The 27,867-nt window shown below is 41.7% G+C and overlaps 1 protein-coding gene across 1 annotated transcript in view; it reads right to left on the bottom strand.

Annotated features, from left to right (window-relative positions):
- Window positions 1-12,754: 12,754 nt before the first annotated feature.
- The window catches only part of galnt13 (polypeptide N-acetylgalactosaminyltransferase 13), a 403,934-nt gene continuing 388,821 nt past the window's right edge, over window positions 12,755-27,867 (bottom strand). The window contains exon 12 of the mRNA XM_067987444.1: window positions 12,755-14,319. Coding sequence (XP_067843545.1) covers window positions 14,179-14,319 — 141 coding nt within the window. The 3' untranslated portion in view covers window positions 12,755-14,178. The remainder of the gene's footprint in view (window positions 14,320-27,867) is intronic.

The following is a 27,867-nucleotide window of genomic DNA, read 5'->3' on the forward strand; positions in this document are numbered from 1 at the left end:
CCTTGAAGATGGTGGAAAGGCTTTGGGGAGTCAGGAGGTGAGTCACTCGCCGCAGAATACCTAGCCTCTGACCTGCTCTTGTAGCCACAGTATTTATATGGCTGGTCCAGTTAAGTTTCTGTTCAATGGTGACCCCCAGGATGTTGATGGTGGGGGATTCGGCGATGGTAGTGCCATTGAATGTCAAGGGGAGGTGGTTAGACCCTTTCTTGTTGGAGATGGTCATTGCCTGGCACTTGTCTGGCGCGAATGTTACTTGCCACTTATGAGCCCAAGCCTGGATGTTGTCCAGGTCTTGCTGCATGCGGGCTTGGACGGCTTCATTATCTGAGGGGTTGCGAATGGAACTGAACACTGTGCAATCATCAGAGAACATCCCCATTTCTGACCTTATGATGGAGGGAAGGTCATTGATGAAGCAGCTGAAGATGGTTGGGCCTAGGACACTGCCCTGAGGAACTCCTGCAGCAATGTCCTGGGACTGAGATGATTGGCCTCCAATAACCACTACCATCTTCCTTTGTGCTTGGTATGACTCCAGCCACTGGAGAGTTTTCCCCCTGATTCCCATTGACTTCAATTTTACTAGGGCTCCTTGGTGCCACACTTAGTCAAATGCTGCCTTGATGTCAAGGGCAATCACTCTCACCTCACCTCTGGAATTCAGCTCTTTTGTCCATGTTTGGAACAAGGCTGTAATGAGGTCTGGAGCCGAGTGGTCCTGGCGGAACCCAAACTGAGCATCGGTGAGCAGTTGGTGAGTAAGTGCCGCTTGATAGCACTATCGACGACACCTTCCATCATTTTGCTGATGATTGAGAGTAGACTGATGGGGCGATAATTGGCCGGATTGGATTTGTCCTGCTTTTTTGGACAGGACATATCTGGGCAATTTTCCACAAATGTTCAGTTGCTTGAGCTACCAAGCTGTCCATGAATATAAGAAACATAAGAAATAGGAGCAGGAGTATGCCATATGGCCCCTCGAGCTTGCTCCGCCATTCAATAAGATCATGGCTGATCTTCGACCTCAACCCCACTTTTCCGCCTGATCTCTATATCTCTTGATTCCCTTAGAGTCCAAAAATCGATCGATCTCAGTCCTGAATGTACTCAACGACTGAGCAGCCACTGCTCACTGCAAGATATTCACGATCCTCTGAGTGAAAAAATTCCTCCTCATCTCAGTCCTAAATGTCTGACCCCTTATCCTGAGACTATGTTCCCTAGTACTAGACTCTCTAGCCAGAGGAAACATTCTCTCAGCATTTACCCTGTTAAGCCCTCTTAGAATCTCCCATGTTTCAATGAGATCACCTCTCATCTTCTAAACTCCAGAAAGCATAGGTCCATTCTACTCAATCTTTCCTCATAGTACAACCCTCTCATCCCAGGAATCAATCTAGAACACGTTTTACTTGTGACATAAAAGAAAGGAGTACAAAATCTAAGGTAACTCTCATTACATCTCTGTGGGTTTGTTTAACTCTTAGGTCTTCAGAAATGAAGACAAGTGTCTAAAGCCAGTGTGTAGAATTCTGCTCCTTCTTTGTAACCTATTGTGATGAAAAGGACAGTGTGTTTTGCCAAGTTCCTGCCAAGATCATCTATCATGTTAGCAGACTACTGTTTAATAGCTTCACTTGTTCACAAGCTTATGTCAATAGTATTCTTTATCGTGTAGTTTACACTTGCTGGGATTGCTGAAATATCAAAGAGATCACAGCAGCATTTCTGAAATAGCTTGTAAATTGATTTGCGCTGTTTTTTCCTAAGCAAATTTGCATGTAACTGATCTATGCTGGTTTTATGCCGAAACATCACTACACATGAATTTCCTCGATTATTTGCACCGCTTCTGAGATATGTCCATCAACATCCTCTGCCGCTCATTTACATAGCTCCACCTCCTTCATGAAAAAGAGCAATTCATGAGAGTTTCTTGCATTTACGTCAGTAATGCACTAACGTAGATTTACTCCCCAAAACTTAGGCATAGCAGGACCCAAAGGCACCTGATATCAGCATATTTGGAGGATTAACTGCATTTCTCAGATCTGAAGCTTTAATTTTTTTTTGAAAAGAGGCACTTTTATAACTATTGACACGGCCTTGTTCAAGATATCATTATTATTTCCTTCCATATAAATAATTCTAACTGTAGATAGAAACTGCAGTGTCTGCCATGGCTCAGCGAGTAGCACTCTTGTCTCTGAGTTTGAAGGCTGTGGGCTCATAGTCCCACTCCAGAGACTTGAGTATAAAAATCTAGGCTGACACTCCAGCACAGTGCTGAGGAAGTGCTGCACTGATGGAGGTGCCATTTTTCAGATGAGACTTTAAACCAAGGCCTCATCTATCCTCTCAGGTGGATGCAAAATATCCCATGACATTATTTTGAAGAAGAGCAAGGGAGTTATCCCTGGTGTCCTGGCCAATATTTATCTCAATCAACATCACATTAAAAAAAGATTACCTGGTCATTATCACAATGCTGTTTGTGGGAGCTTGCTATGTGCAAATTGGCTGCCGCATTGCCTACATTACAACAGTGACTACACTTCAAAAGTACTTAATTGGCTGTAAAGTGCTATGGGACATTCTGAGGTTGTGAAAGGCACTATATAAGTGCAAGTTCTGTCTTTTTCTTTAAAGATTCAAGTTCTCCTACAATGCACTATCAATTTATTCAAATGAACATTCAACTGGAATACATAAATTACAAGATCCTGAGCATTCTACATTGGATTGTATTAGTGCATGTGTAATTTCTAAAGAACTGTGGTCATGAAGTTTCATTCTACCACCTATGATTTGTAAATAACTAAGGGGTCAATCTTAACCCAGTGCAGGTTTCACGTGCAGAGGGATGGGGCAATGCTCACTGGTCTGTTTCAGGGCTGCAGTATTTTAACTCTAGGGCCTTATTTAGATGTTGTTGGTGTACTTCTCACCCGGAAGGGACGTGAAGAGGGCGTAGTGTGGCTACCGGCAGGTGAAGATCAGGTGGCAATTAGCTGGCTGCCGGCTTCTAGGAATATAGCAAAAGTAGCTGGTTTTGGAAAGGTCTCACGAAAGGAAGGAAAGGAATCCGGGACAGGAGAGGCCCCAACTTTCCTTGTGGGGCCCAGATGAGTACTTCTGTTCCTCCTGGCCCTACAAAGGAAAATGTTACCATTTACACGAAGGGCCTCTCTTCTGTCTGCAGACCAGCTGTAGATATGCTTCCACCCAGCGGGAAAGCCGCAGCAACCTTCCTGCTTAGGCCCCAGTTAAAATGCCACCGCGGTCCTATTGACATTATAGGACCATGATTAGCATTTATGCATAAGGTTCCCACCTGAGTCCATTGGGGGGCCTCATCCACCACCCAAATAATAGCGTTTGATCGGAGATTGGTAGGAACGGAGCAGGAAATGGAGTCATTCCATTTTAACTGCTTGATTGTTCCTTTCCCGCCCAATGGGGAGAGTCAAAATTCCCTCTAAAGTACAACTGCAGAGTTTGTGAATTAGAATTACTTCTTCATTATTATGTGATTTGCTGAAATAGAGATTGATGCTTTGGGTTGGAGAAATTTTGCACACATCTCTCAAAATAAATGCTGGTCCAATTCAGCAATATAATTATAAAGGCAATTGCATGAAACCATGTGATCCAGTTGTAGCTACAATTCAAAACTGATTTTCTAAAAATTTCCATTTAGGCTTCCTGAATTAGTTCCACATGTCAAGGACCAACATAGTGAAGAACAAAGTTTAGTTTATTAGCAAGTTTGACTATTTAAAGAAATCTTCAATGCTATTAATTTAAACCTCTGTACTGCCATTTAGAATATAGAAATTAGAATGTGAGATAATACCATCGAATGAGTTTGTTTTTATGTCCTGATGTAGGCAAATGAGCTCCGCAGGAAATTTGAGTGTAAGTTCCCGTCAGCAAGTTCAGCGTAATTGCTGCACGAGCTAGGAATTTCCAGGCCTAAGTGTTCCTATTTTCATCTTTCTACATGTCATTCATATCTGGATTGACATTACAAAAGAAATTCAACACTGATACAACTGCTCTCATTTTGCTTTTACTTAAATGAACATTTGAAAAGTATGTAGTACACAGCTGCTAATACTTTGCATCTTCCCTCACTGCCAAAATTGACTGACATTTGAAAGCCATACAATATGGATGCCATATTCATTAGAATGGAAACTGACTGGATATTGCAATAGGTTAAATTTTCAACTTTTTTAAATGTATAACAATAACGAGAACTTTTAGATCAGGCAAAGGGCACATTGACATTAATGCCATACAGGCCTGACTACCTTGGCACTACCAACCCAAGATTCAGTCTGATAACCTCTGTTACAAAAAAAATGAACTACACCTCAAACACAAAAATATTTGCAATGTAATGGAATTGAGTTCAAATGATATAGTAGGATCTAGGTTTATTTTGCCCAAATTGAATTGTAAAGACATTCTTGGCTTGCTTGTTAAGGGTGTTATAATATGAGGCAACAATATTTAAAATGCATGTAGTATCTATTTTATATAAAACTATTGCAGGTGCCATTCATTACTATATTCCAGTCCACATCTCATTGGTGCTAATTCCTTGAATTTCTACATTCCACTATTTAGAGATTTCAAGATATTGCATTCTATTGCTGATATAGCAGTGGCAGCATTGGTACAATACATTATTTTATAAATACATAATAAATATATTGCATTGTGGAGGAGATTAAATGGAAACATAATCAGGTTTGAATCCAATCCAAGCAGATGGAATACGCATAGCCATTCCCTCTGATAGTTGTTGAGAGTCTAAAAATAAGTTTGGGTAATTTGAATGAAATTTGAAGTAAATATGAATTCACATTTTTACTTCAAATTACTTATAATTCCCTATGGACACAATTCAGAAAATTATCTTGCAAAATATTCCCTCAAACCTTTGAGGTGATCATATACTTGTTTTTACAAACAAAATCTTCAATAATTCACACTTTATGCATCAAATATTAGTGCTAACACCTATTAAGTGCCTACTGTTTAAAGTAAGGTTGACTTTTGCTTTGTAACATTTATATTTGCTTTCATGTTGATAATGAAATGATAGAAAGAACTTGCATTTATATAGTAAAATTAAATTCTTCAATGCTGCTTTTAATCAGTGGCCACTTCTATTTTTGGAGGAATCATTTTCATGTATACAAAATAGATTAGTTTGATTGAGCATAAAGCTAGATTATAAAAAGTCAATAACTATTTCTTAATAAATGCAGATAGGTCTCACAGAATAACTTGACTGTTCACATGCTAATCGTTATTAAAATTGGACCTGTTGTAGAACCTTAAGTATGCAGCAACAATTCTATTACCTAAAAGAACCACTTCAAAGCTATCTTTAAAAAATTCAAATGGGTGTTCATTATATTGATTAAATAAGCATTAAATAAGCATTGCGATGATTTATCCCAACTTAATTTTTTTGAATTGAAAGCTCAGTTGATACTAATTTTAACAATCATTATTTCCATGTTTGACATTCCAATCAATCAAGTTTCCTTATTTAAATATATAGCTAATTGATTAATTGCTTGTAGAACATTGATGGCCACTGACTTCATAGTTCCTTTACTTTCAGTTTTTTTGCTCTTCATAAGTGTTCCCCGTAGATGAGACTATTAAAAAATGCAAGTCAGTTGTACTTTAAGTATTAGTAGAAGTAACTTAAGCGGACTGCTGGAACACAGGGATTTATATGATTATATTCTGTTTTATGCTTGTGCTGATGTGGATATATATTCTATCGCATTGAATTATACACAGTGTTGGTTGTTTTGTTGTGATCGGAACAGTTAGAGGTGTTGGATATGGAGTCCATAATGTTTCTGAGTTCTGAGGTGACTTGCAGTGGATAATTTTAACTTAACCCGCCCGGCAGGAAGCTGATGGGATTGAGTCAGCCATCTGTTTTACACCCTGCCTGATTTTATTCCCCATTGAAGTCTTTGAAATTGGGCAGGGTATAAAACAGGAGACCGACCCAGTCCTGTTGATATTCCGCCAGGCAGGATAGGTTAAAATTACCTCCACGCTCCATGCACATTTGTTGCAACAGCCCATGCTTTGCAGAGCCACCCCATTAATTTCATTTAATGCAACTTTGTGATCTACACAATCCTGATTTTATCCTTTGTCTTCCATCTTTTAGGAAATTAGTAGTGGGGGAGATTATAATTCGGAGCGGGTTTCGGGAAGGGCGGGGCCGGACAGGGTGAGCGTCAACCTGCCCAACATCATTAGTTTAATGCCCGTGCTATTTTAACTCCCCGGCCTCATTTGGGTCACGGCCCACATACCATAACATAACATTTTTCACCAGTTTAACTCAGTATATCGCTTCCAACTTGGAACTGCTCATTTCTGGACCTCAGCACTGTCACAGGTCAATTAAACAATTTCCGCTCATTTTCAGAGAATGACCATTTTCATTCAGAGCTTTGTTATGGCAAATATTATTTTTAAATCCAGATTAACTGTAATCTGAGAGATTTACCTACAAGGTTGGTTGACAAGAAATAGCGGGGTTGATCGTGTCATGTCAGCAGGTGATACAGTTGTGGAGAACTGGAAGGCGGTCCTTTTTCCTACAAATGAATGACAGGTGTCACGTCAAATTAGCCAGCAGCAGTGGAGAGGTGACTGGGCAGGTCATTGCCAAAAGCATAGTTCCTATGAACTGGCTGCAGTGTAGGAAGAAATTTAATGACCTTACCAGGATTATCAAGGTAAAACTCCTCTTCGCATCTCTCATACTCTCTACACAGCCACACAACACTACTTTAGCCACAGCACAAGCAATCCTTCCCTGCCCCGCTTTACAAGCCTCTCCTCCCATTACAATGGGACACTGCACTACACTTCCTTCTGCTTGCACTCACACACTCAAGACCCACTACTGCCCTCAGAACTATTTCCCTCTCTTGTCCACACTTGCTGCTTCTCCCTCTCAGCATACACACTATGCTAAGCTGCCTCACTCATTCTCAAAACTCTATGACAGGGCACACACTAACACACTCACACTCTTCTTGCAGGAAAAGCTGGCACATAACTGAAGGAGTAGGTCCTGCTGCATTGCAAATTCTGACACCAATTAAAGATGTGGCCATCGTCATCATTGGTACAGAGAGGACATGAAGCATTGGAGTTGACCTGGCTGGAGGCATGCACAGCAGGATGTTTGGGCATTTTCCCATCCTTTTCTCTTTCTACTTGACTGCCTTGCCCATACATACACATCATGACAACCTGGTGCTTCATTGCGCTGCTACTCATCTGCTACTGTTTACTGTTGTCATTACGTGCTTAGACTTGTGCCTGTGCTCTTTTTCTACATCCTTAAGCAGCCACACAGACAGAGGGTGATAACCCTCCCAAAGATGCACCATTATTCGTTCATTCCCTTCCAAGCACCAGCACAGAAATTGGCATCCTGCGAGGTACAGACAGTGTGTTAGAGGGATCTGCACAGGATAATTCACAGAGCACAAATGTCACTCATCTTTTGTAGTCTGTTCTTCCAGATCAGTAGAAGTGATGAGCCCCAGCCCAATTGGAATAGCAACAGCAATATGGGAGCAGTAGGTATCACCCTCTCTCAGAATGTCAATGCGTCTGCTCCATCACCACCCTCTCAACCAATACCCACTAGGAAGTCAGTTAGGTCAGACTGCCCAGGCAGCAGCCAAGGTGTAGCAGTCTGCAGCCATCCCTTCACAGCCTCAAGCTCCCATAAGTCATTGGCCATGAGCATCTCGAGGGTCCCAACATGAGCAACAGCAGCCTTCCACCAGCTTTGCCGAGGCCACGAGTGGAGCATCTCGTAGGAGGAGTAGAGTTAGTAAACCTTCTTATAAGGAAGGCACCCTGGGTTGACATGTGGAGGAGAAATGAATTGAAGGCAATTATTGTGGTGGGAATTAAATTAATCACCTTAATCACATTTGGCACTTTGGTCTGCAAGTAGGGTTTTATAGCAACTTCTAAATGTGACTGTCAGTACATCAGGATATTCCTGCAGCTCATACTGCCACTTATATCATGGTCTTAATGACATGATAATTCTGGTGCAGTTTGTTAGCAGCGGTTTTGAGGCAATAGCCTTTAAGAACCCATTTTACTCTGTAACACACCTCAAAATGGGTGGTAATTTAGAGGAGAATCCAGCCTTTATTTTCCAAAATTTTACTACTAACCACATTTATATATTTAAACACAACCTTTACGGCATGATGTACACATTGTCTACTGTTTATGCTTTTACCGGCCCCAGAAAAACATATATAAAAACTTGCCTTCTGGGCTCTTCTTCACCTGGATCTCCAGCTGAAACTCTGCAGAGCATGTATGGCGTTGCTCCGCCCAGTACTGTCCTAAAATGGCAGTCGGAGTCCTATGTACGTCATATTAAACGTGCCTACCACCTGACTCAGCTGAGGCTCAGGCCACCCTGCGGTAGGCCCTGGGCAATATAAGGACGGTCACACCATCATCGGGAACGGAGCAGTAAGTCACTTCCCACCATTTTTGAGGTGCTACAACCCCTCTTGTGCTGGCTGGAGGCCTCAAATTCGCCCTCAATAGATCCACTCCACAGCCAAGTAACAGCATGAAGCATTTAATAGGAGTTCCAACTTCAAATGTTCTGGCTATACTCATCTGAGGCCTTTTTTGGTAGATCTGTGGGGGAGGGGTGACACTGCATTGCCTCAATGTGACCGAATGGAAGCAAAAAACATTATGGCAAGAGCCCTAGGGCACCACAAATACAATAAATGAACAATAATAACAAAGATAAACCTCAATTTTGAGGGGATGAGAATGGAACTAGAACAGGTAAACTGGAAAAAATTTTGACAAAGAAATAGAACAGCAGTGGATTATATTGAAAACGGTGATTAATGGAGTTCAGGAGAAATATATTCCTTTAAAAATCAATAACAGACTAGCCAATAATGATACACCATGGATGAATAGAGATAAGGGTAAAATTGAAACTAAAGAAAAAGGCATACTCTAAGTATGTAGACAATGAAGGAGCGGACGATAAAAAGGAATATGAAGAGGTTAAGAAAGAAGTCATAAAAACAATTAGGAAAGCAAAGAGGAACTACAAAATTAAATTATCAAGGAACATAAAAAGCAATAAGGTACAGACATATAAATAACAAAAGAAAAATCAGTCTAGGGATAGGGCCCCTAAGGGATGCACAAGATAAATTCACAGGTAACGACAACGAAATGGCAGAAATATTGAATAGTTACTTTGCCTCAGTATTTACCAGGGAGACTAACAAGGTGGGCAGGACATTAGAAGAGATCATCGAAAAAGATATTAAAACATTTAAGATAGAAAGGAGGGAGATAATTTCATAATCAAAAGTATGGAGGATAAGACCCCTGGTCCGGATGGATTGCATCCGCGAATATTAAAAGAAGGTAGGGAGAAGATAGCAGAGGCACTATTACATATATATATATATATATATATATACAAAAATTCACTAGAAAAGGGAATAGTGCCAAAGGACTGGCGGACAGTTAATGTTATTCCTTTATTCAAAAAGGGAGATGGAACAGATCCAGGGAACTATAGACCAGTTAGCTTAACGTCGGTGGTAGGAAAGATAATGGAATCTTTACTCAAAGATGTAATAGAAAGACATCTAGAGAACGAAAATATAATAAAGAATAGTCAGCATGGATTTCAGAAGGGAAAGTCATGCTTGACCAATCTTATTGAATTCTTTGAAGAATAACAGAAAGAGTAGACAATGGTAATACAGTAGATGTAATATATTTGGATTTTCAAAAGGCCTTCGATACAGTACAGTATTGTAGACTCATGGCTAAGGTCAGTGTATGTGGAGTCAGTGGACAGGTAGCAGAATGGATAGCAAGCTGGCTACAAAACAGAAAACAGACTAGGGGGTAAGGGTAGCTTCTCAAACTAGCAAAAGATGGGAAGTGGTGTTCAACAGGGATTGGTGCTGGGACCACTGTTGTTCACAATTTAGATTAACAATTGGGAATCGGAAGTACAATTTCAAAATTTGTGGACGACACCAGATTGGGGGGTGTAGTTAATACAAAGGAAGAATGTGTCAAAATGCAAGAGGACGTTAATAAACTTGCAGAATGGCATATAATTGGCAAATTAATTTCAATATAGATAAGTGTGAGGTGGTGCATTTTGGTAGGAAGAATAAGGAGGCCATATATTACTTGGATAGTAAGAGTCTAAACGGGATATAGGAGCAAAAGGATCTAAGGGTACAGATACACAAGTCACTAAAAGTAGTGACGCAGGTTAATAGGCCATAAAAAAGGCAAACCAAGCACTGCGGTTCATTTCTAGAGGGATAGAACAGAAAAGGGAAGAAGTTATGTTAAACTTGTATAGAACCTTGGTTAGACTACACTTAAGAGTATTGTGCACAGTTCTGGTCTCCATATTATAGAAAGGATATAGAGGCATTGGAGAAGGTGCAAAAAAGATTCTCAAAGATGATACCAGAACTGAGAGGATAGAGGCTGAGGAGTGACCTGATAGAGGTCTTTAAGATAATGATAGGGTTTGGTAGGGTAGACGTAGAGAAAATGTTTTCACTTGGGGGCGTCCAAAACTAGAGATCATAAGTATAAGGTAGTTCCTAATAAATCCAATAAGGAATTCAGGAGAAATTTGTTTACCCGAAGAGTGGTAAGAATGTAGAACACACTACCACAAGGAGTAGTTGAGGCAAATAGCATAGATACATTTAAGGGGAAGCTAGATAAGCACATGAAGGAGAAAGGAAAAGAAGGGTTTGATGAAGTAAGGAGGGAGGAGGTCACGTGGAGCATAAACACTGGCATAGACCAGTTGGGCCGAATGGCTGTAATTTCGATGTAACTCAAACAATAATTAAATCATAATGTTATGAGCATTCAGGATGCAATCTATACCCTGCGGTGCCCACCGGTTGCGGAATGCCTCAAGCGTACTGGAGGGCACCGCGTTGCTCCCTCTCCAGGGCCACCTGGGCACGGACAATGGCACGGAAAAGAGGCAGGCAGCCAGAGTGACTCCCCCCATGGATCCTGTCCATCCTGGATATACAAGTTTATACTCATCTGGGTGAGTTGGGGGGGGGGGGGGGGCGAGATAAAGTGTTATTTTAGAGGACTTAAATATATATATTCATTAAACTAAAAGGTCCCATCCTCTTAATGACATGCAAGTCATAAAATAGCCTTAAAGGCATCCACCATACTGCATTGTTCGGAAATTGGATGTTAACTCATCTTTCTACCACCAGGAGAAAAAACATAGGGCTCAATTTTCAAAGTAAAAAACGGGTGGGTTGAGGGCGGGGGGGGGCATTGAAAATTGCCACCATTTAAGACCCACCTCCAACCCACCTATTTCTAGTTTTCACCGGGGCGGGAAGAGGGGCAGGCGACCAACTCGCTCCCAGGAGGCGGGTCGGGCCTTAAAACCTTTCAAGGAGGGTTCAGGTTTCCATTTTTCTCCAATTCCCGATTTCAACCCCGGGGGGCTGGGATTACCGGGCCTTCTGTATTACGCCTCGTGAAAGGAGGCGAGAAGGCCCGAGACTAACAGGCAGGTACCTAGAAAGGCACAGCTTGTGGGCCTGGAGGAGCAGGAGTGCTTCCCCCAGGTCCAACAAGCCTACCTGCACTGACCACCCCCCCCCCAAAGATTGCGGACACCCAACCCCTGATCACGGATCTCCCCCACCCCAATCGTGGACCCCCCGACCCCAATCCTCCTCCTCCAACCCCGATCCCCTGACCCCGATCCTCCCCCCCCACTCCGATCCTCCCACCCCCGACCCTCCCCCTCAAAGATCGCAGACCCCCGCGATGACTCCTGATCCCGACACCCCCCCATCCTGTAACTGACCCCTGATCCCATCCCGCATGACTTGAGACCCTGTGCCCACCCATGCCCCCCACCCCCCAATCCATACAAAGACTTTCCTGAAGACGTCCTCTCCCTGACCTGTCAATCAGGCTGGTCAGTCGGACAGGAAACCGACAAAAAAAATAGAAGACGTCCTTATGTCAAAATCATAAGGACGTCCAGGAAACCCGTACTAATGGGGTTTGACCCAGTATGACCCCCACGCCTCCTTCCTGGCTCTGTTTTAAAATTGAGCCCATAAGGTCTGAATTTCCTCATCACAATGCCTGGTGGGATATCTTTCTTCCATCCCCAGTTGAGGGGATACACTTGAAATTAGTTCTCTGTCAATGATACCGTTGAATTGACTGCTACAAGGAGCTGGAGAGATACCTGAATGTAATCTGCCCTATGATATTTCCTCTGCTACATGCTTGTAGCACCTCCAAACTGAAGTGTCAAACTGAAGCAAAAGTTAAATTAAACCAAATTGATCTAATTCTTTTTTTGTTGTGGATTTGTCCTTCACCGTAGCTACTGGCTTTTTCTGTTTAGAGAGCCTAAGCTGAAAATTACCTGTTTCCCTTCATTTTACTGCAGAATAAAAGAAATTTTATAATATAATAAAACTTTTAAGCATTCACTCTTGCATTCACATTGTAAAAATTCAAATACATATAGGCCATTTGCAGCCAAGTTCTGCAAATGATAATTATTAAAACAAAATGATATTATGCTGGAATTATTATTCATAAAATTTAATTTCTACAAAAATGTACAAATGGCTCAATTTACAGCGAAGAATACAATTACACCACCTGCAGGCTATTGCTAAAGAAGCAACAGAGCACATATGATATGAACACTGGCCAAGTTTTTCAGTTTAGCTGCTATGGCATCAACTGATATTACACATACTGTACAGATTGAAACAGCGTCATCCCATGGCTCCCTTAGGAAGCCAATGTTTTAAAAACCTGCTGCCATCCAGCTCCAAAACACAGCACATAGGAGGCAGGTTACATCATAAGCATTCCAAACGCAGACTTAATGTGACATAAAAACAAAATATGCAAAGGATGATTTCAGTTAATTACCTATCATAGTTGGCCAATGCCAATGGTGTCAGCTAAAAATAGCTATAGGTTATTTTTGGCCAATCAGTATTCAGTTTTATTACACCACATATTCAATTGCCCTAAAATTCTTTTGTTTTTTTTGAAAATGTAATCTTAAAATCAGAACTGTTGCTACATTAATACCAAGATTTACAACCTAAAAACAGGGGTCCCACTTAAAAATATAAAACTGTCAGTAATACATTCTGATATATTCTATTTTCCAATAATCTATGTTGTGATGTTTGAATATTCTCACTAAACAGTGACTGATATTCAAATAGCATTTAGATGCAAATTAATTACTTTCTATACAGTTTATTGGATATCTGACCAGTTCAGCAAGGTCTCTAATTTGTTTCCCTATATTTACCCATGTAGGATACATAATTGTTACTCACATTTCCAAAAGTATCAATAATATACTCCCTGTGGCCACAAAGACTCTGTAGTAACATTAAATCAGGTGTATTCACTTTATCGCTGTTAAAAAAAAGTGGCTCATAGAGTTTCTGGTACAATACCATTTAAAACCTACCACAAGAAGTAAACAACATTCAGATTATCTTCAGTGAAGGGCTAATCCAAACATTTAGAACAGTAATTGGATTTCTTTGTTTTGCTGTCCTAAAATACCATTATCGTTCTTGAACTATTCTTTTAAGGCATCTGTGCACATATCAATTTCTTAGTGATTCTGTACTGATATTATTGGGTAATCTGGTTTTCAGTGCTATTACTTTTAAGACTGTGAGGATGTTTATCAACTGTTGCAGTTCAAGTGTTTATAGTATTAGCAATAGCACTCATCATGCTATTTATAGTTTCTAATGTGCTTTCTACCAAAGTAAATGCAAATTAAGAATGGGCATGTGCAGACACGCCATGTTGTTGAGATACGAGCAATTCCTAATGTATTTCCAACTGTTCAGTCAAAAGCTCCCAAAGTTTGTTTTAGTTCACTCAAGATCACAGAAGGCCAAGATTTCTTCGTAGATTTTATATTAAAAGAAATACAAAGTGAAGATTAGCAATAGGAGCGCTGAAGAAACTGATGCCTCAGAGAAGGTTCTTCCACCTTTAGGCACTCAGTGTCATGTTGCGGAGCACCCACTGTTGCGATCGGATTCCACTGCAGTCCCTCATGGTAGGAACCATTTTATCTTCCTCAGATGGCTCATCCAGACACTGATTACTGTTTACATGTCGCAGCGTTAATCTCTGGTGGGTGGAGGGGGGAGAAGAAAACAATGAGCTGAGAAATATATTTAAAAACTGCATTTACTTTATAACAGTAATACCTTGCATTTATATAGTGCCTTTAACGGAGTAAAACAGCCCAAGGTGCTTTACAGGAGCATTATCAAACAAAAATTTGACACCAAGCCACATAAGGAGATATTAGGACAGGTGACCAAAAGCTTGGTCAAATAGGTCGGTTTTAAGGAGCGTCTTAGAGGAGAGAGAGGTAGAGAGGCGGACAGGTTTAGGCAGGGAATTCCAAAGCTTTAGGGCCTAAGCAGCTGAAGGCACCGCCGCCAATAGTGGAGCAAAGAAAATCGTAATTGGAGGAGTACAGAGCTCTTGGAGGGCTGTAGGAGGTTACAGAGACAGGGAGGGGCGAGGACATGGGAGGGATTTGAAAACAATTATGAGAATTTTAAAATCGAGGCATTGCCGGACCAAGAGTCAATGTAGGTCAGCGATCACAAGGGTGATGGGTGAACGAGATTTGGTGCGAGTTAGGTTATGGGCAGCAGAGTTTTGGATGAGCTCAAGTTTACAACATCAAGAACATCTGGAATCTCCAACAGCTGTGTTACTATTAGTGCATTCTATTTCGCTACAATGGAAGGGTTCCTGCACAATGGCACATATACAACAACAACAACTACTACTACTAGTACTTGCATTTATATAGCGCCTTTAATGTAGTAAAACGTCCCAAGGCACATACACAATATTATGTTTCAGCTTCAAAAATGTAACCGATTTATTTTTCTTTCCATCCTGTGATGAGATTCTCTCCATTCCAGATATTTTAAAAAGTACATTAATTTGATTTCTGTAACGAGGACTACATTTTCAAGCATGACAGCAACTAGTAGAGTCCAGATGAAATTCAAATTTCAAATGTTTTTGAAAATTTGAAATTGAATCCCTGCATTCACTTTTTAGTTGGTGTTGCATTATATTGGCAGTGCATCCTTAAATTTAAATTTCAAGAAAATACACTTCTAGAACTTATACCAAAAATACAAAAAAAGTGTTACGTACATTAGATGCTAAGAATTTCAAAACACCTCCATTTAATTAATTTTCCAATACATCACTGATTGTCACATCATTGTAGCTTCTATCATTTCTAGTATGTCAAATGTTCAGATTGATATTCTTGTTTCAAGTCTCCAAAATTGATTAAGTATTTTTTTTGCACAGCACAACTTTTTCATTTTCTGTTAGAATGCTGCAGTTTTGAATAGATAATACTGCAAAACTTCATGTTTCTCCTCAATTTGAAGAAAAACCATTAGTGTCCTTTGTGAACATGCTACTGCTGATAATAAGCATCTCAGTTAATATACTATGGAACACGGCAGCCATTTTGTATCATTAGAAATGCTTGAGCAAAACCAAATAAATATTCCATAGTTTCAAATTTACTTTTTTAATATAGAGCAAAAGAAATGGGAAGGATCCTTTTGCAGAAGTCTTATGACACAAAAGGGACAATTTTAGGAATGTGGGCTCCTGATGCAGAGCTTCACCTGTTGGGAAGTTACAGGCGCAACTCCATGTTATTCTATCCATTAATTTTACTGGATGGAAAATTGTGGGGCGCACACCTGCAACTTCCTGATAGACGCTCTCTCTAAGTGAGACCCTGCAAAAAGGAAATTGGTACAGTATTCAAGATAGAGCCTTTCACAACCTCAGGATACCCCAAAGCACTCCACAGCCAATTAAGTACCTTTGAAGTATAATGTTGTAATGTAGGGAAACACGGCAGCCAATTTGCACACATTTACGAAATTAAATTCATATTCTCTCATAATCTCTCTGCTTACCTGAAGTTAGTTTCACTCATCTTAAATAAATATTACGATATCATGTGCTATTTACTCACACTGCTGCATTAATCCATACTGTATGCAATGAAATAATTCTTTGCTCTCATGCAATTCAGAAAAGTCCATCCTAAAATAACTATTCAGAAGAAGTGGCATTCCTTTTCTGATACACACTGAACAGAGAAAGATAAATCTGCATTATTAAAAACCGTGTGTGTGTAATACTGGGTGACTGTAGTATTCAAGTGAGTTTCTAATGTTGCTAATTGGTCGATGCTAACCACATGACATCAAGGACCATTCAGATTTTGCAAATAAAATCTATTTTCAGCTACCATAATAGTTTCTTCTTCTCTCCTCTGTAAATCCTAGACCTTGGGCATTTTATCTGCTTCTTCCCTCTTTCTGTGTGCTCCAGGTCTGCCCTGCTCCACTCCCTTCCTTTCAGACAAACTGTAACTGCACCTGCTCTGCTCTTTACAGCTAGCCTCAGGGACTCCAGCCGCCATTCTCCAGTCCCGTGCCCCCTCCCAGATATGGCAACTACCAGCCTTCAGCCTGAAAATCCTTCTTTCTGATACTGGGACCATGTAAAAAAATTGTGCAAGATCCCCTAGTGAAAAAATGCTGACATGGTTCTCATTGTGGGTTGCCATGACATTGGTCTCTGTTAAAGAAAATGGGTCCAAGGACCCATTAAGCTGCTTATAATAATGACAATGTACACTCAAGCATCACAGTATAATGCTGACTATTAATGAAGTTGTATACATTGTTCTCTTCTTCTGAGTGGGTTTAGAAAAGAGAGTACACACAAATTAAAATCTCCTTGAAACAAAAGTATGCTGATAGGTAACACTCAAGAAATGTTTTTTCAAAGTTATGTGGACACTAAAGGAATCAAGGGCAGGAAAGTGCAGTTGAGGTCAAAGATCAGCCATAATCTTATTGAATGGTGGAGCAGGCTCGAGGGGCCGAATGGCCTACTCCTGCTCCTATTCTTATGTTCTTATATAAGTGTACAGAAACTTTTCACTTGTGAATTCTAAGCTTTATTGAGTGTATGTTTCTCAGGATTATGGGTTATAGTATAAAAGAAAATGTGTTATTTAACATTATTTATTGAATAAATACAGTTTAGAACTGGATCAACCAATTCACTATGGTGAAAATCTGTTAAAGGTGAAAGAAAACCATTTGCTGGTCAAAATTAAAATTTTATTTCACATGCATGCCTAATAAACTGTACCAAACTAGACAATATGTTGTTAAGTTGGAAGTTTCCTGGCCTATGATGCAAGGCTAACCATCCAGTAACCTAGGAGGTCCAATCCTTTGATTACATTTTTTTTAAAATTCAAGCTTGCTTTGCTTTCCTTTTTCTCTTGCCATCTTATCAGACATTTTGAAAGCATTGGGTAGGAGGGGGTTTGGGCCATATTAGCAGGTCACTGGATGGTGTCAAGACAGATTTTCCCTCATCATAGAATTGTAGTGTAAGCAATTCCTCTACATGTCTGTGATAGCCAATTCATTAAAATATAAACAGCACAAAATATAAAGAATGTATATAAACACAAAAGGTAGGCCTATACTTGTAAAATCCATGTTCACTTATGAAAAGTAACTGCTCAATACTTAGAAGTCAACTGACATAAATATCCACATGTTTAAATACAACGGTCTATAAGGTCTACGAACTTTTATATGAAAAAAACCACACACGGCAAAAAGCAATTTCTGTTCACCTTATGTCCTTTTCTCTCCTGCTCCTTTAAATGCCTTTACCTTCTGGCAGATAATTTTGATTGCAGAACTTAATCAGTTTTTGGATTGTAGATGAACTGCCATCACGTTTATTGAAAAAAAAATTGGTGAGCAAAGAGCCACTGAGCTTCCTTAGCAACATTTAGCCTTCTGCTATTTAATTTTAGGAGAAGGAGGCTGGTAAATGCTGTTATTCTGTATAATAACATGTCGTAATCTGTAAGTGTTAAATATTTTCCTTCACCATTTTTGTTACAATTTATTTCCTCCCTCCCCATATGTTTTATTGTGTCATTCACTATTCTTCAGCCAACTATGTGACCAATCTTTGAAGCTAGAGAAATGCCTGGCCTCCACTCCTACTAGATAGTAAAACATTGGGAATATACCATTGGGGAAAGGTGCACGACCTTTTGTTCTACTATGCTGCCCTATATATTTGGAACTCTACTACTTATTTTAAGCCATTATAAAAGCATATTAACTACAAATCTTACCAAGGTATCAGCACAATATAAGCCTCAAAATAAAGGCTAAAATATCAAAAAATAATATATTTGTAACTTGGAAGAAACATTGTGCAGAAAGCATCATATCACGGAGCAGTACACAGATCTCCAGATTTTCCTTCCACACGCTATTCTGTCCATAATGCTCCTTCCTTCCATAGGCCACTGCATCCCACTCTATCACAAACTCTAACCAATACATGACACTGCTCTCAGAGAAATGGCTCTACAAAGTTTTCTGTGCTCCCACATTCCCACCACTAAAGATACATCAAGAGAGACAGCTAAACTTACCTCCTACATTATTCATCCTTATCATGGTCTTTCTTGGCATAACAAATCCATGGTCCCAGCAGCTCTGGAACCACATTTCACAGATTAGTCAATCATCTATATCTGTACTTAACCTTTTAACAGCAATTTGCAAACTTGTCTTTGTGGAGGACTCCCAGCAAATATTAACATGCTCCCAAGGATTCTCTGTCCTAACTTCAAAAAGATTATTTTGGGCCTGAGTTTGCTGAAAAATTGCGCATCTACGGCGCACGCCATTATGATGCAGAAATTCCAGGAAATTATGGTATGAGTAACTTATGCCATTACGTACACCACGCCATAATTTCCTGGGACTTTTGCACTGCTCCACAGAGACCCTGGTTGAAAAAGTTGAACAGCTAATTATCATAGCTCTGCCCCTCTATTAAAATCAATGGCGAGGTCAAATTTGCTGGATTAACGCTGCTATGATTGCCACAGCCACTTAGACCATAACAGAATGGCGTTGGAGGGCTCCGAATCAGTATTCAATCACTCAGCAGGTTGCCTGAGGGTAACATCTTCACTGACTTGTTCTAGAAACTTCAAAATCTCAATTAAGTAATAAAATAAGTTTTTTGATAGCCAAGCATGTACTGATTTTTCCCTAACTGATATTATTTTTATATTGAGCTTGTGCGCTAAGCATGGATTTGGTAATTAAATATGATTAGGGATCGAGAGCAGTTTGGGGGGTCAACCCTATGTATACGGATCCCTTCGTAACGCCAATTTATATATTTATAAACTCATCAATCAAATTAAACCTGACCTGGACATTCTCTCCGTACATACTGCAACCCATCCCCACGTTATCAGAGCCATTGCTCCTAAACGAGTCCCTTTTAAATAACCTGTTGTTCCGTTCTGTGTTGGGCCCCGGTACCTTGGATGTGTATCAGACATTGACTGCACCGTTCCTGATCCGCTGCTATGCTTGTTGCAGCGTATTCTAATTATTTTTGCAGCAAATTGTGGTGTGAATTTGCCACTGGAGGATTGGGGAGCGTTCGTCACCAATATCACCATTGATGTGAATTTTAGGGTAATGTTAGCTGCCCAAAGGAATAGTGCAGAAATTGTTTCATTAATATAGCAATAAAAAATAATGTATTAATACAGATAATAATATAGTAAAATTTAGAAATCTGATGGTATCAGGGACCTCAAAGGAAATCCTCAGTTTTAACATCTATGCTTTATTATCCTAAATCTTTCCTGCAACTCCATACTTGAACCTCTCTATTCAGGTTTTCGCCCTGCCATAGCACAGAAACAGCCCTAATAAAAGTCTTAAATGACATTCTCTGTGATTGTGGTGCACTATCCCTCCTCATCCTTCTTGACCTCTCTGCAGCCTTTGACACGGTCGACCACACCATCCTCCTCGAACGCCTCTCATCCGTTGTCCAGCCAAGTGGGATTGCCCCCCTCTTGGTTCCACTCTTACCTATCCAATCGTTGCCAGATAATCCCCAGCAAAGCTTCTCTTCCTGGACCCACATCATTACCTCTGAAGTTCCCCGAAGATCTATCGTTGCTCCCCTCCTATTCCTAATCTATATGCTGCCTTTCAGCAACATCATCTGAACACAGGACATCAGGCTTTACATATACGCTGACAACACACAGCTCTATCTCTCGACCACCACTCTCGACCTCCCCACTGCCTCGTGTTTTCAGCCTGTTTGTCCAACATCCAGTTTTGATTGGGCTGCAATTGCCTTCAGTTAAACATTGGGAAGACTGACGCCACTGTCTTTGGTCCCCACCAAAAACTCTATTCCCTAGCCACCGGTCCATCCCTCACTCCAGCCATTGTCTAAGGCTGAACCAGGCTAATCACAACCTCAGCGTCCTATTTGACCCCGAGCTGCACTTCCAACCTATATCCTCTCCATCACAAAGACCTCCTATTTTCACCTCCATAACATCGCCTGTCTCTGACCCTCAGCCCATCTGTTGCTGAAACCCTCATCCATGCTTTTACCACCTCCAGACTCAACTATTTCAATGCTCTCCTGGCGATGTCCCATTCTCCACCCTCCATAAACTTGAGCTCATCCAAAACTCTGCTGTCCGTATCCTAACTCGCGTCAAGTCCCACTCACCCATCACCCCTGTGCTATGTTGTCTCCCAATCCAACAAATTTAAAATTTTCATCCACGTGAAAATCCCTCCATGGCCTTACCCCTCCCTATCTCTGTAACCTCCTCCAGCCCTACAACCCTCCAAGAACTCTGCTTTCCCCCAACTCTGGCCTCTTACACATTCCCCACTCCCTTCACTCTACCATTGGTGGCTGTGGCTTCAGCAATCTAGGTCCCAAACTCTGGAATTCCCTCCCTAAATCTCTCTGCCTCTCTACCTATCTCTCCTCCTTTAAGAACCTTCTTAAAATCTATCTCTTTACCAAGCTTTTAGTCACCCTTCCTAATATTTCCTTCTTTGAGGCTGTGTGAATTCTTCTCTCATTATAGTTCTATGAGGCGCCTTGGGATGTTTTCGTACGTTAAAGGTGTTATATAAATGCAAGTTGTTGTTGTTTTGCATTTAGTTCCTATTTTGCTTCCGGTCTTTTTATATAAACTTTCTGCTTGTCGTACTCAGAGGCCCCTTTTCTCCCAGCCGATCAACTTCTTTATTCTGTCATTGCCTATGCCTTGAGATTCCTATCCTACAGGTCCACTTTACTGGCCCTTTCCACGGTGAATACACTGGCCTTTTGTCAAGTCCAACTCCAGCTCTTGAAGTCTACATTTCCAAGCTCCAGACGCTTGACTTCTCTTTGCCTACCCGCCTTTGTTTATAGCAAATTAGATTTGGTATACATCTATATGATTATCATAACATCTGAGTAACAGCCCCAAAAGCATCACTTGTAATCTTGGTGTATTGATACTCTGCCAGTGTCTGTAGGGTCCTCAAGGTCTCCTACTCACCTTCAGCACAAACCTCCAGTAAGTTACTGTTTCATTTAAAGAAAAGAAAAATCATGATTCATTTGCAAAATTGCATTTGTTTTTGCTTTCAGCATGTAAGCAGTTCATCTTCAGTCCCAAGGGAAGTGATTCCTTCAATCAAAATTAACAACCATAAAGTAATAAAGCTTAAAATATGTATTATGATTAAAGATACAGCCAAGCATATGTTACAACTTCCCAGGGAGAAGGTTAGTAAGTGTTCTATTATGCTGTAATGGATATGGAATTACATAGAATCATACAATAGAACCAAAGAATGGTTACAGCACAGAAGGCCACCATTCGGCCCATCGAGCCCTTGCCAGCTCTTAGTAAGATCAATCCAGTTTTTTTTATTCATTCATGGGATGTGGGTGTCGCTTGCAAGTTCAGCATTTATTGCCCATCCCTAATTGCCCTTGAGAAGGTGATGGTGAGCTGCTTTCTTGAACCACTGCAGTCCGTGTGGTGAAGGTTCTCCCACAGTGCTGTTAGGAAGGGAGTTCCAGGATTTTGACCCAGCGATGATGAAGGAACAGCGATATATTTCCAAGTCAGGATGGTGTGTGACTTGGAGGGGAACGTGCAGGTGGTGTTGTTCCCATGTGCCTGCTGCCCTTGTCCTTCTAGGTGGTAGAGATCGCGGGTTTGGGAGGTGCTATCGAAGAAGCCTTGGCGAGTTGCTGCAGTGCATCCTGTAGATGGTACACATTGCAGCCACAGTGCGCCAGTGGTGAAGGGAGTGAATGTTTAGGGTGGTGGATGGGATGCCAATCAAGCGGGCTGCTTTGTGCTGGATGGTGTCGAGCTTCTTGAGTGTTATTGGAGCTGCACTCATCCAGGCAAGTGGAGAGTATTCCATCACACTCCTGACTTGTGCCTTGTAGATGTTGGAAAGGCTTTGGGGAGTCAGGAGGTGAGTCACTCGCCGCAGAATACCCAGCCTCTGACCTGCTCTTGTAGCCACAGTATTTATGTGGCTGGTCCAGTTAAGTTTCTGGTCAATGGTGACCCCCAGGATGTTGATGGTGGGGGATTCGGCGATGGTAATGCCGTTGAATGTCAAGGGGAGGTGGTTAGATGCTCTCTTGTTGGAGATGGTCACTGCCTGGCACTTGTCTGGCACGAATGTTACTTGCCACACATCAGCCCAAGCCTGGATGTTGTCCATGTCTTGCTGCATGCGGGCACGGACTGCTTCATTATCTGAGGGGTTGCGAATGGAACTGAACACTGTGCAATCGTCAGCGAACATCCCCATTTCTGACCTTATGATGGCGGGAAGGTCATTGATGAAGCAGCTGATGATGGTTGGGCCTAGGACACTGTCCTGAGGAACTCCTGCAGCCATGTCCTGGGGCTGAGATGATTGGCCTCCAACAACCACTACCATCTTCCTTTGTGCCAGGTATGACTCCAGCCACTGGAGAGTTTTCCCCAATTCCCATTGAGAATAAAAAAAAACATCCCAGTACAAGTCAAAGGGTAAATTATCAGAACAACGTCTCTGTAGTGATTTTCATATATTATCACTTGCAACATGCTTTAGCAAAGGAAATCATAGTGTCGAATGTTTAGTTGGATATATCCATCCCAGCTGTTGGATACGTAACTCTCAAAAGAATTAAAATTTTAAAAAATTGCTTATGGCCAGTTTTCAGGTGCATAACCAACAGTGTGTATCCAGCACATGCCCCAACTGGGAGGCCCCAGCCTCGCCCAAAATCGGACTTTGAGCTTAATTTCAATAATTGGGCTGCAGGTGCCTGTCGCATCGCCAGAGGCAGCTCGCCCATTGTCAGTATTCCAATTTCAGGTGGGGGGGATGGACAATGGGAGGGGGGCTGATCGCGGATTGGCAGCAGCCATCAGGAGTTCTGTGGATCGTGGAGGAGCACTACTGCTTAGGTCACTGGAAGCGCTGAAGAATCCTAGGCCTGCTCTGCTCATCGTTCATCAATTTAGTACACGGATCCTGAAACAGATGTTAGGCCACTTATTTACATATGTAATAGGCCTAATGCTGGCTTCAGGTGGGCAGCACAGGTGTCTGGGAAGCTGCCTATACCAATATGACATTGCCAGTACCCCTGCCGCTGATAGGGCCTGGTATATTGCCCACCATTGTACCCGTGAAACAAGTGCCACAAGGTCCAATTTCTACCCGAACAACTCTGTAGAAATTGATTTGTTTGCTGATTTTATTTTCATAAGCAGGCATCAACTAGTAGTGATAGCCTTGGGAATGCTGGAGGTGGTACGTGAGGGAAGGTGATGAAAAATGGCACCATCTTTGTAATGAAAAGCAGCACAAAATATTTTGACCAAAATAAATACATTTCCATGATGTAGTATTCCTCAAAAATTAGTTTATTTTATTTCAGCACATTACCAAATGTAATCTTTACTGTGAGCCAAACATCTGATGACAAAGATCATGTTGTGGTGTGTGGAGCGTCGGACACAACAGCTGAATCTCGTCCTATAGTTCTTTTTGATGTTTGTATGACAAAGGTAGTTTTAATATGTAGTCTGTTACATTGGCCACATGTATTTAGCAGTGGGACCAACACCTGCGCAGATTGGGCGCTGACCGTCCCACTGTTAAATTGGTATGCTTTGCGCCTGTTTTACCCCAGAGAGATCACAACCCTACAAAATCTGACCAATCTCTTACTTGAAATGAAATATAAAAAGGAGGAGGGAGAGAGAGAATGAGTAAAACCTATATCTCAATGCAAAGGAATGAATCACATATTAATAAGATGAATTGACATAAATACCACATTCGAGAAGGAACTCCACCGTTTGCCATTGTACCTGTCGCATGAGATTCAAACTCTTAAATGCTAACATTTATCAACATTGGAAATAAGCAAATTTAAAAAGTGGCTCTTGTTTGTACAAGAATCAGAGCCCATATTTACCTACCTACAAACAAGTTAAAAATAGTTCATAGATCTCACAATTACTTCAACCTGAAGGATTCATCCCACCACAAAGAAAATTATACGGCCCTGAGATTTATTGGATCGGGGGGGAGGGGAGAGAAGGGTCTATCTCTGGCGGATTGCCAATGTTGGGGGGGTGGTGGAATTTGGGATGGACCATGGATCTGTTAGCTTACAGCCTGATTTGTGCTCCATAACAAATTTCATCGAACTGGAGGCAGGCACAAGCGGTGCCTTATTCCTACTGTTGGGCATAGGTAGCTGATGGAATAATTATGTCATCAACCATAAATTCACTCATTTCCACCTTCTCAGACATTTTGTACGGCTGTATAAAATAGATTTGCTTATCAGGACCAGCTGTGAACAAGGTGGAAGGCTGTTAAAAGGGGAAATTTCTGGGATAATTTGGAATAATTATTTGAACTGGAAACTTTTTTTCCTGAACACCTGAAACCTTGGCAGCACCTTGGAGTAGGTGAGGTCACAAGGGAACTTTACAAAAGACTATAGAGACTTAAACATGGGGGGTAGAAATTGGTATGCATTGTGCCCATTTTTCAGGCATAAAGATGATGAATTTAGCAGTGGGAAGGCCTGCACATGAGCTGCGCATGTGTTTGGGCCATGGCTAAATTCGTGGGGCCCTTTTGTTAAGCATCCCGGGCAGCTGCCTTAAACAGGTGTTGGGCCCCTTGCATATGTTAATGTTTTAGGACCCCTCTAGGAAATTAGTTTGCAATAAGTGGACAGGTCCTGGGACTCACCACCGGGCTGCTGCCGACGAGCTATCGACAAGCTACCGGCAGTTCATACAAATAATGCTAATGAAGCCCAATTTCGGGCCAACTTCGGGCCTCTCGTTTGGGGCGCGCGCTATCGGCACATCCGAGAATGGGTCATAACCAATTTCTACCTCGTGTTTCCTTATGGGAATCCCATTATACATGGTCACATAAGAAAATAAGAAATAGGAGCAGGAGTAGGCCACATGGCCCCTTGAGCCTGCTCCGCCATTCAATCAGATCATGGCAGATCTTCGACCTCAACTCCACTTTCCTGCCCAATCCCTATATCCCTTGATTCCCCGAGAGTCCGTAAATCTGTCTATCTCAGCCTTGAATATATTCAATGACTCAGCATCCACAGCCCTCTGGGGTAGAGAATTCCAAAGATTCACAACCCTCTGAGTGAAGAAATTCCTCCTCATCTCAGTCTTAAATGGCAGTCTTAATAAATCCCTTATCCTGCAACTATGCCTCCTAGTTCTAGACTCTCTATCCAGGGGAAACAATCTCTCAGCATCTATCCTGTGAAGCCCCCTCATAATCTCATATATTTCAATTAGATTACCTCTCATTCTTCTAAACTCCAGAAAGTATAGGCCCATTCTACTCACATGATGAAAGATGCAAATGAAGAAGAACAAGAGGCACTTCAAGAAGCTAGGCATGTCTGCTAACATCAGTACTCAGTCTCTAAGATTTAGGATATTAGTTATATGCTGTGCCTGAGGAGGCTCAGATTCAGCTGTGAAGCCTTTGACGAGCTGCGCCTGGTGCTACAGCCAGAGCTGTACACACTGCAGCCACGGTACACTGGTGGTGGAGAGTGTGGATGTTTAAGCCAGTGGATGGGGTGCCGATCAAGTGGACTACTTACATTGGCAAGAAGCTGACAACAGCCTCAACTTTTACATTCCTGGCTCTTCCCAAATGCGATAGATGACTTTGTAATATCAGCCAGTTTGCAGTGTACACCTGTATTTGGCAAGTCACCAATGCCCTTTTACTCAGGTTTGCAGATTGTGCATTTTTACCCGAGCAGCAGGCAGCTAAATGAAAAGGCAATAATTTATTTCCAATTGTCTGGCTTTCCAAGGGTTCCAGTGGCGATAGATGGGGCTCATGTTGCCTGCCAAGCCCAATATGTCAACCCACAAAATTACATCACCATTGATCAGAAACTCAAGTGGAACAGACACATAGACGCTGTGGCTATGACAGCAGGTCAGAGGCTGGGTATTCTGCGGCACCTGGCTCAGCTCCTAACTCCCCAGTGCTTCTCTACCACCTACAAGGCACAAGACAGGAGTGTGATGGAATACTCTACACTTGCCTGGATGGCTGCAGCTGCAACAATACTCAAGAAGCTCAACATCATCCAGAACAAAGTAGTCCACATGATTGGCATCCCATCCACTGGCTTAAACATTCACACTCTCCACCATCAGTGTACCGTGGCTGCAGTGTTTACTATCTACAGGATGCACTGCAGCAACTCGTCAAGGCTCCTTCGGCAGCACCTCACAAACTCGTGACCTCAACCACCCAGAAGGACAAGAGCAGTAGATGCAGGGGAACACCATCACTTCCAGGTTTCCCTCCAAGTCACACACTTCACCATCCTTCTGGCGCTTCATCTAGGTGCCACCTGAGAGCCAGGGAACTGAGAGGTAGACAGCTAAGCTACCTCACTAAGAGGGCCACAGAGTCCTGGAATGGACCCATGGCAGGCTTCTTCTCTGGTGTCTGGTGTTGCCTTCTCGCTGCCACCTGTGAAGGCATCTAAGGGGACTGGGAGGTGCTGATAGCCTAAAGGAGTGCAACATCATGTGTTCTCACTCTTGCCATCCCACTGGTACTGGATCCACATTCCAGTTACCCACTGATTAGCAGAAGGTCTGACCCAATGGTAACACCGATATCCTGTAAGCCGAAAGACTATACTCTGGAAATCCTGTAAGCCCTCAGAGATGAACTGCATATTTAAAATTCTTAGCCATGTGTTTAAATTGCTCCATGGTCTTGCCCCTCCCTTATCTTCCCCAGCTGCGTACTCTTCATTCCACTGATGCCAGCCTCTTGTACATTTCCCTCTCCCTTCTGTCACACTCTCTCGAATTCCCTCGCTGAAGCCCTCTGACTCTCCATCTCCCTCCTTTTTTTGAGACCCTCCTTAAAACTCACCTCTTTGATCAAGCTTTTGGTCTTTCCTTCTAATCTCTCCTTTGGTTTGGCGACCATTTTCCTTAAATTCTGTGAAGTACCTTGGGACATTTTTCTATGTTACAGGCACTATATAAATGCAAGATGTTGTTGTTGAAATTAGTTACACAAGTATGATTACAGGATAGTAATCTGTTCTTTCATTGACGAGCAGAAACAAGCTGTAGATTATCACCACAAACTA

The sequence above is a fragment of the Heptranchias perlo genome, chromosome 7, assembly GCF_035084215.1.
Source record: "Heptranchias perlo isolate sHepPer1 chromosome 7, sHepPer1.hap1, whole genome shotgun sequence".
Lineage (NCBI taxonomy): Eukaryota > Metazoa > Chordata > Chondrichthyes > Hexanchiformes > Hexanchidae > Heptranchias > Heptranchias perlo.